Raw genomic sequence first — 10631 nt, 5'->3', positions numbered from 1 at the left:
CTCAATCTCCAGATGCAGGTCAGGCTTCCCTTTTGCCTCTTCAGATCATTTTACTTATTTTTCACATAGGCAAATCATTCCCTCTTTTTTTTTTAAAGAAACTTATTCTATGATCATCTGGAATACAGAGATATTTTTCAAAACCCTTCACTTTTTCTAGGACAGAGAAAAGTTGACATGTTAGCCTTGCTAAAAATAACAACCTTGCAACTCAGCGCAAGTCACTGCTAAATTCTTCCTATTCTCCAAAATGAGCTGCTTTCAAGCCCTATTGCTGTGCTTACCTTGCTTTGCCAGCTACCTTCCTGAGTCGCCTCTCCTCAGTTCCTTCTCAATCGTCTTTCTCTTCCTTCAGTTCCAGTCATTCATCTATATTCCTCAAGTTTTCCCAAATTTCTCCTATCCAAATTCAATCTCTACTCTTTTTCACAAATTCCTTCTCCTTCAGTTCAACCCTTTCACTCTTTTCTATCTCCTTTTGCTACACAATTTTTACTTTCAAAGAGGGACTAGGGAAAAGTGAAGGAATTGAGCTTAATAAGGAGTGAAGATTAGAGAATGAATTTTGAAGAAAAATTCCAAAAAATCCAATTCAGATGCTGGGACTCAAATGGCAATGGAGACATATGTTGACCTTTAAATAGGAAGCAATATAAGATGAATAATGACTCAAAAATAAGAAGTGCTATAAAAAATATCTAGGAAATATACAACCAAAAAAGGAGGTAGATAGGTCATTTAGCAAGTGAGAGATAACAAATGGACCATCCAAATGTCATACTGGTATTCAGGACATAGTAAAACAATCAAGGAAAGACTGTCACATTGGGTAGATGCCCTCTGAAAGATCTATGGAAAACCACAGACAATAAAAAATGTATGGGATGAAAAGGCTTTAATAAGAGCATCTCACATTCAAGTTTTTGAAATGCCATGTCTCACAACAATTCTGTGAGATGCTGCAAGTCTTATTGGTGGTATAAGTATTATTATACTCATTTTGAAGTCATGGAAAAAAGTTAATTGTCTGAGGTGAGACTTACATTATTCTGCGCCGACTCACGACATTCCACAGCTTCACTGAAGCTCACCTCCCAGCACCTAAACTTGTGTCATTGCTGTTAATGTTCAGTCATTTCAGTCATGTCCAACACTTCATGACCTCATTTGGGGTTTTCTTGGCAAAGATACTAGAGTGGTTTGTCATTTCCTTCTCCAGCTCATTTTACAGATGAGGAAACTGAGGCAACTGGGGCTAAGTGCCCAGAGTCATACAGCACAGCTAGCAAGTGTCTGAAGCCAGATTTGAACTTACGAAGATGAATCTTCCAGACTTCAGAGCCAGCACTCTCTCCATTGCACCATCTAGTAGCCTCAGTCAGGCACATAGTAAATGCTTAGTAAGTGCCTGATTTATTTATCTACTTTAATAAGTGTTTGGCTTAAATTATATGTAGAAAAGCTGGCGGATCAACTCCATAATGGCCTGTGAGACAGACATGGGGAAAAAAGCAGGAAAACAACTAAGGGAATATACAATGCATGGTTGGGTAGGGAAAAAATGAATCATTTACACTCACATTGGCAGTCATTTATTAGAGGAATAGGTTTATATACTAGACTATAGAATTAATGGCCCAACTGCAATAACACAAATGGCTTGGCATATTCTGAGAAGGCAGGGCTCCTAATTGAAGTCAGTAAGAATTTTAAAGAATACACTCAGTTGACAGCATAAGGGTCTGACAAGGATGTTTATGTGCAAATATTTGAGTGTTAGTCCTAGTAAAAACAAACTTCTGGGTAACAGAAAAGATTTCCAAGATTCAGCCAACAAATTTATTTTCTGAAATATTTAACAGGCAATATTTAATAGTCATTTATTAAGCACCTATGTATCATGAACCATGCTAAGCACTGGGGATATAAAGCAAAAGACAATCCCTGCTCTGAAGTAGCTCACACTCAAACTGGGAAACAACATAAAAATTACTATGTATAAATTAGATGTAGATGTAGATAGATAAATTGCCTCAAGGGAAAGGCACATTGAGGAAGATGGGGAAAGGCTTCTTGTAAAAGAAAGGATTTTAGCCTGAAGGAAGTCAGTAGATAGAGATGAGGAAAAACATTCTAGGAATGGTGGGAAATTGGTGAAAATATGTGGAACCGGGAGATGGAATATCTTATGTGAGAACAGCAATGAAGCCAGTGTCACTGTATGGCAACGTTATTGGAGGGGAGTAAGGTATAAGAACACTTGAAAATAGGAGGTGACTGGGTTATGAAGGGCTTTAAAAGCTAAAGGATTTTACATTTGATCCTAGAGGTGATAAGAGAATCGCTGAATAGGAGTGAGACATAGTCACCTCTGCACCTAGGGAAGATCAATTTGAAAACTGAATAAGCTAGAGACTGGACTGTGGAGAGGTTTGAGACAGACAGACCAACCAGAAGACTACTCCAATAGTCCCAGAATGAGGTGGTAGAGGCCTGCACCAGTGTGGCAGCAGTGTCAAAAGAGGAAAGGAAGAAGGGAGTGAATATGAGAAATGTTAGAAAAACAGAATCTATAGCACTTGGCAACTGACTGGATGTAGGGGAGGTGTAGAAGTGAGGATTTGAGGGTGACATCTAGGTTGCAAGCCTGGATTACTGAGAGGAGTGTGGTAACCTCAACGATAACAGCAATAATAAAATTGTAAAACGGGAATCAGCACATTTTTTTCATGGAGGGGAGTGTGTTAATAATTATATATTTTCTCTTCCTACAAAATTCCACTGAATAGTCTGTAATTATTTTGTTTGCTATTTTAGCTTCCTCTAAATGTTCAAAAACTTGATAGTGTTCTTCTTTACTTTTTTGATGGAGCCAATGAAAACCAGAGGGGTTTTTTTCCTCCCCAAGATTTGAGTACTTGAAGTTCCATACACACTGAAACACTAAATTGCAACTTGTAAAGTATTATACTTGACAACTTTTCAGGTCTTTTCAGTTCAATTATTCAGAGTACATTCATTTGCAACCTAATTTTTCTAACTTAGAGACAACTGGTAGTAGTACAACAGACAGTACAGGACTTGGAGTGAAGAAAAACCTAGGTTCAAACTCTACTTTAGAGACTTAGTAAGTATGGTATTATGGCAAGTCACTTAACCTTTCTCAGCCTTTCTCTTTTCTCTCTCAGGTTCCCGTAGGTTGGACTCAATGGTCTCTAAAACCCAGTACTACTCTAAATCTATGATCCTATGAAGTGTGCAAAATACAGTATTTAAGTTGTGTGAATTTAATTGTTTCACAATTGTGTTTGAACAACATGTGTTACTACTATTTAATCTCTATTTCCATATTAATGTAGAGCGAAAAATATGTTTTATCCAAACAAAAGTGTCTAAATATTCATGTACATACTGCAAAGGAGATATGTATGTAATTCATTTACTATTCTCTTAAATTCTTTTCAAATGCTTTCATACTTAGTTATACTCATTCTTATAGAACATATCAAATTAAAATATTCTATACAAACATAACAAGTCACATACTAATGTGTATACTAAGCTAAAAGAAAAAACTACTGTGATGTACTTTGGAAATTTATTAATATTTTAGACATGCAATTAAATAAAATATTAAGATTATACACTTTAATCAGCTATAATAAATCAATACTTATCATATGTAATATAAAAATTCTGATTCTTCATGCATCAGATTACATAAATTTGGCGTCACATTATACAATATTTAAATAGACTTGTGAGTTTTGTACCTTCAAAAACGTGTACAAGTTACTATAGTATTTTTAATAAGACAAGTATGTACTCTTCTGTTATAAATAATGTTTATATCTTTTGCATACCTGCTAAATACACACATTCTAGGATCTGCAGCAATTTTTCATACTTCAAAATACAAAACATCTGGAAGCTTCTAACATGAATAAGCCCAAATGTATTATTTGTAACAGATTTCAATTCCACATAAGAGTGGATTCTTTGACATAGAAAATAAATGAAATAAATGATGTCAAGTCTAGTTTAATGCTTGAAGAGCTTCTACACTTCTTAATAAATGCATCTGAAAACCCTTCATATGCAGATTAGCTAAGGTGCTATCTATTGCATATTAAATACTTCCAGTGATTACATCTGGATTATTAAAGTTATAAATCCATTAAAATGGAGTTTACAATGGAAGTGCTGACAGACCTTTAAATCTAGTATCATGAACTAGCAATGCCATAATCCTTCACCTCTTACTTCAAAGAGAGTAAGTGAATCAACATGCTCTTAAAGTTCATTTTAACACACACAACTTACACCTACCATATCTACAAGATGTATGAGTACATGAACATCAAAAAGTTTCGGCGTGATTTACAAATCCAAGATAGGCTCTTTCTTAAAAGCTATAGGAGAAAATAAAACCTCTGGTACAACAGTTATTGTAGATATATTAAAGAAAGCAGGTCTTACTTCTTTTTAAGATTCTCCTAATCAAAGAAAATACACCACGCCCCCTTTCAGGAAAATGGGGGTGAGGGAAGCACATGGGAAGAAAGCAAGTTGTTCACTGATGAGCTTAGTTTTGCTTAGGTTTCTGTTCATGAAATCTGTTTTAAGAACAAGGCAACATTTTCACAGCTGGAAAATTATAACTAGATTTTGACTTCCTGCCAAAAGCAATAGATGTAGTTGTGGCTAATCTATGGATAATGCTACATTCATGCATGCAAAGGTGACAAAACAAAGCTCAATACAAAAAATAGCAGCAAAAAGTAACATCTGAATGTTATACATTCTTCATGAATGGGTAATAAGTTATCATTTTATCTACAATTCTAAAATATGACCCTGGTATTTGTCCCATAAATGAAAGTTAAAAGAATTAACTGCAGGCAAGTATTCCAATATTATTATCACTAAATTGGAATTAATACTGAAATGAAATTTGCATATAGAAGTGATTTTATAAAATAAAAACTTTTAAATTAATACAATAGAAGCTTCTCAGATTATAACAGGTTTTGAGATATATTGTGTAAATTGTTTTATGATTAAAAGACCAGTGAAATGCTTTGGAGTATATAGATGTATTTCAGCACAAAGAGGAAAAAATGTGTTTATAAGTATCATACTTTCTGTTAAAAAATTCATTAATTGTACCCTCATTTCTAAACTACTAACCTAAAAAAATACATAATCAAATCTCTAATAATTTGAATAATTATAAAGTTATACTTCAAAAATACAAGCTAAGATATTATTTTCTGCCTTTCTGCAATTCTAAAAATTGAAGACAGTTTTGTTTCTACTTTCAACCAAGGACAGATTAAAGACACTTTCATTTGCAAACAAAATCTGAGCAGTAATTTTTTTTCTCTGCTTCTAATTACATTGATTTATAATGTAATTATAATGAAAACAGCATTCAGTTCTAAGTCATGTGATAGTAACCAATAATTGAAATAGTTTCAGGTGGTACTAAGTGCAATTAAAATCAAGTTTTAATACAATACTCATTTTGGCTTACAATGATAAAAATAAACAGCTTGTTGATTCTTGATTCTTTATGCAGGAAAATATCCTCTCCTTTAAAGTAGATTTGATTGTGTCATACTTATGACATGAGATATGTGGGTACCTATGGCAAAATAAACATTAATTTATTATGTAAAAGCAAATTCGGCCAAAGTACACTAAAATATCCAAGAATCTTTGTGGCAGAAATGAATGACTCCTTATCTTTTGATCTTTAAAAAAAGATTCAATGTTTTATTTTTTTAAATCTAAGTAAATCATAGTGATAAAAATCATAACCTTTGGCACCAGATTCAAAAATATTTGTCATTGAGACTTCAAATTAGAAAAAAAAAAACATTGATATTTGAGGTATAGTGACTATAGATTCTAAACACTAAAAGTAAGTTGGGGAAAAATGGGCAAAATCAATTTTCCATTTCCCATTTTCCTAATTTTAGAAAATGAACTACATGCTACTTATGAAAATTATTTCAGAATTTTAAAATGATTCTCTTTTAGGAGAAATAAGTAAATCTTATAAATAATGGACCAGATCCTTTGGATAAGTACACTCAATAGTCTCTGACCCAAAATATTAAAGTGACCAAAAAGATAATTCTAAATATTGTCTTAAAAAGAAGTCCTTTATCTAGCTCTTTTTATGAATTATATCTACTTTATTATATATTCTTAGTGAAGCTAAGCTATGAGTGTCAAAAAAATTACAAAGTTCATTAAAGAACAGGGACAAGAGGGTGCAGAAAGACATACCCCAAATTGAAATGAACATCTTAACATTAAGAAGATAAAGCTTTCTTCTTAGCTTATCACTGCAATAATTTCTTTAAAGTCATCAAACATAAAGTTTAAAAACAAAACAAAAACTTTTTTTTTACCATTACATTTCCATCTGAAATGATGGGATAATTTCACATGCATTTTACAACAATATCTAAAGATGCCCTATAGAAGTAACTAAGCGTGCTTTGTAGAGGGATGAAAAATTCACCAGAAAAAAAAAATCATATTACTAACTGAACCTTAAGAAATGTAAATATATATTATTCTTTGAGTAAAGATGTACACTAAAATTTCATAATCCCCTTATCTAGCCTTTTTTGGGTTTAAAGTTTAAAAATTCCGTACCCTAAAACTCTTAATGTTTAAAATGTATTTTGTTTTTGTCAATATTCCTACAACACAGCCCATTTTATGCTCATTTCTAAATGCCTTATGTTCCACTATTATGAATTATTCAAGTATTTGACTATACCTTTCCTCTTCCTCCAACTTTCTTTGATATTTTTCTTTGTTAACAATTTGTCCACATCTTTAAAAGCATGCAAAATCTTTACCAAGAAAAAAAAAACCACCCACATATTTTATTAGTTTGTTACCAACTTTACAGTCTTCACACAAAACTCAAACTTTAGGATAAAAAAATTGAGTTCCAACAAATATCTAATATCTTAAAGTTGAAATATCCTAAAAGAGTCTCAATATTACATAAGTATGACACTCTACCACTTTTAGGTCATTTTTTCTGATGAATACCAGGAATGGATTTTAGAGTATTACATTACATCGCAGTTCCCTTTCAAACCAAATTATCACATGGTTAGGATTGAGTCAAAATAGTTTCTGCATAAACAGTAATACTAACAAGAACTAATTTTTGATTTGCACCAATAAATAAAACACATTCACACATTCAAATGAAGGACATGGGGAAATTCAGCGTTAAAATGTATCAATTATAAATATAAAATGCTTATTTGTACATATATGTAATTAGTAGTTCTGTGGCTAAATATTAACCTCAAATTGATTTCTGAAAAAAAAAATCAAAAAATTTATCATACTTCAGAAGGCAAGATCTGAATGATGAAAAGTCTTAGCAACAGACAGGCATTTTGGAAGATGAATGTTACTAAGGTAAATGTCTGCACCAATAGATTAATCAGGAAGTAGGGAAGTAGGCTTAGAAGGCCTAATTTACACCCAAAGGAAAGTTATACACCTTAGAGATGCTAGCCTTTTTTATCTAAAGATTTACATCATTTAGTTCACTTCAGAGATGACACTTTCTTGGCAATCCCCATTACTAGTTAAATTTAAAGCAATTTCTGAGAAGTTAACAGGAAAAGAAGTAACAAAATTTAAACCTGTTGTGCAGTGTCTTCCATCAGCATTGTTTAAAGTATGAAATGCAGTGTTACTGGCTTATTAACTCTTAGAAAATTTGCCAGCTTTTCTTGAAGGTTCATATGGCACTCTGAGAATACTTGGAGTTTCTTCCATTACTCTTACAAGAAGATTGTCAATGTAGTCCTCAAGTTCACGGATATGGGTATCTTTTCTTTTAAGTAGTTCTTTGTGTTTCACCAGTTCTTGCAACACTTCTTCATAGGTAAGACTTCGATACCCTGCAGTGGCATCAAAAGGATTGCTATCCTGGAACAGGATAAAAATACTAGTTTTATCAGATGTTATGTCATAGGCAAACAGTAAGGCCCAAACAAAGCCTTTTGGGAATCAGGACATGGGGGTAGACAAAGGAGGAATGGAAATGAATGATTATCAATCAATCCTGAAAATAACATGTTTATTACATAATATGTTTCTTAACAACAACAAAAAAGCACCAGTATATATTTGTTTATCCAAATCTCGAATAAAAATCTGCATGTAGTTTATGCTATCTTAAAAATGACAACACCTTTTCAATTTCAATCTGGTCAGTACATTGATTTCTTTTTATTTCAATAACAGTACATGCTCATTATAATTTATTGTTTTTCAAACTAAATTAAGGTTCTTTTCTTTGTTTCTGTCACAAGGCATCTCCCTTAACAAATCGCAAATAGTTTATAATTAGAATCAAGTGGAACATAGTATTGACATTAAATCTACTAAATAATTTTATAGGTAGGAACTTTAAAAGAATGAAACTATAAAATGTGACTAGTTTATCTCTGAGGCACCTCTATGTGTGATATATGTGGTTCCACTATAAAGTGATAACATTTTCATGAGTGGTTTATAGACATCAGTTTCACTCCTTTATAGTCACAACACACAAACATTATTTACAATAGAAGATACTGATTTGGAATGTAACAAAAGGCCCCACATATTAGGATAACATCTACATTTTAAATACCCAATATTTGTGTTAAAAATAGCAATACAGAGTTGTGGTTACAAAATCACAAAACCACAGAATATAGGAGTTGGAATGTAATTCAATGATCAGTTAGTCCAAACTACAATAGAAAAAGAATACTTATGACCTAACTGACAATTAATTGGTCATCCAGTCAGTCAATAAGCATTTATTGACTGCCTACTGTGTGCTAAAGCACTATGCTCAGTGCTAGGTATGCAAAGAAAGGCAAAAAATGATTTCTGCCCTCAAGGGCTAACAATCTAATCAGGGAGACAACAAGCAAACAAATATATAAAAATAAGTTATATATAGGACAAACAGGAAGTAACAGAGGGAAGGTAGTAAAATTAAGAGGGACTGGAAAGGCTTTCTGTAGAAGATGGGATTTTAGATGGGACTTGAAGGAAGTCAGGAAGCAGATATGAGGAGGGTGAACATTTCAGGCTTGGGGGACAACCAGAGAAAATTTCTAGAGCTGAGAGAAATGGAATGTCTTGTTCATGGAATGGCAAGAACGCCAGTATCACTGGATTAAAGACTATGTGGGAGCAGGAGACATATAGATTGTAAGAAGACTGGAATGGTAGGGGAGAGGGAGGCCTTGGTTATGAAGGGCTTTTGAACACTGAACAGAAGGTTTCGTATTTGATACTGGAAGTTAAGGAGAGCCACTAGAGGTAGTGTGTGTGTGTGTGTGTGTGTGTGTGTGTGTGTGTGTGTGTGTGTGTGTGTGTGTGTGTGTGTGTGTGTGAGAGACAGAGACAGAGACAGAGAAAGACAGACAGACAAAGACACAGAGAGACAGAGATGGTCTGACCTATGCAAAGGAAAATTACTTTGACAGTTGAATGGAGGATGGACTAGATTGGAGAGATACTTGTGGCAGCCAGACCAACCAGTAGGCTACTGCAATAGTCCAAAAATGAGGTGATAGAGAACTGCACTAGGATAGTAGCAGTATCAGAGGTGAGAAGGGAGCATGTTCAAGAGATACTAATTAATGAGGTTAAATCCACAGGCTTCGGCAACAGATTATTTGATCTGTTGGAAATGGGAGGTAGGGATTGTGGGGAGATGTTGAGGAATAGAAGATGCCATCTAGGATGTGAGCCAGAAGTAGTGGAAGGATGGTGTTACCCTTCATAGTATATCAAAATTGGAGGAGAGAGTTTAGGAGGATAGATGAGCTCAGTAGGAAAGATGAGTTCAGTTTGAGACAATGAGTTTAAGATGTCTACTGAACTCCTCACTATCTCTTATTACCCAATCAACAAGGCGAAGGTACTAGTATTAAATAGAGGAAGTCTTCTTGTAAAAAGTGATATTGTACTCATTCACTTCCAACGTGAGGAGAGTAGAGTCTTAACACAAAGTCCAAATTCAGGAAATAAAGCACTAAGAATCAGTAAAGAGAAAAAGAATCCCCACCAGAAAAAGCTATAATGGTTACAGGGACACCTAAGACACCAACTCAGAAGAGAATGATTCCAAAATATTTTCAATCAAAACGGCAAAGAAAAATACAACTTGTACACAAAGTTCTGCTAGATCTCCTGGAAGAAATGAATCATGAGTTTAAAATTAAAGAGCATAAAATTGTTTTTACACGTAAAATCAGAGAAATAGACAAAAAAATGAAAAAGAAATGAGTACTAGAAAAGAAAAACTTGGAAAGAGAATTAACAACTTAAGGAGTACAACACCTTATCCAAACAAACAACAGACTTCTTAAAAATTAGAATGGATGAAACAGTTAATATCGTCATGAGAAAAACACTGACACAAAGTCAAAAGACTGGAAAAAGTAGAAAAAAAAGTGTCTCTTACTAGAAATAAAACAAAAAACCTTGACCTGGAAAACAGACAGGGGAGAGATAATTTAAGAATCACAGGCCTGCCTGAAAAGTGTGAGAAGGAAGGAAAGAAGGAAGGAAGG

At 33.5% G+C, this 10631-nt stretch overlaps 1 protein-coding gene across 3 annotated transcripts in view; it reads right to left on the bottom strand.

Annotated features, from left to right (window-relative positions):
• Window positions 1-3584: 3584 nt before the first annotated feature.
• Window positions 3585-10631, bottom strand: part of RAB11FIP2 (RAB11 family interacting protein 2) — an 87605-nt gene continuing 80558 nt past the window's right edge. Inside the window, exons 5-6 of one of the 3 annotated variants that reach the window (XR_003568255.1) lie at window positions 7692-7980; window positions 3585-5647 (exon numbers count right to left, since the gene is read on the bottom strand). Coding sequence is in view for 2 of the 3 variants with exons in the window: in XM_027852138.1 (XP_027707939.1) it covers window positions 7753-7980 (228 nt within the window). In the remaining variant the exon portion in view is untranslated. Of the gene's footprint in view, window positions 5648-7360; window positions 7981-10631 lie in introns of those variants that run through there. The other 2 variants (XM_027852138.1, XM_027852137.1) reach the window with 2 other exon arrangements.

Source organism: Vombatus ursinus, unplaced genomic scaffold (assembly GCF_900497805.2).
Source record: "Vombatus ursinus unplaced genomic scaffold, bare-nosed wombat genome assembly UNPS02009205.1, whole genome shotgun sequence".
NCBI classification, from domain to species: Eukaryota; Metazoa; Chordata; class Mammalia; order Diprotodontia; family Vombatidae; genus Vombatus; species Vombatus ursinus.
Note: the sequence above shows the minus strand (reverse complement) of the source record. Positions and strands in the feature narration are given on the sequence as shown.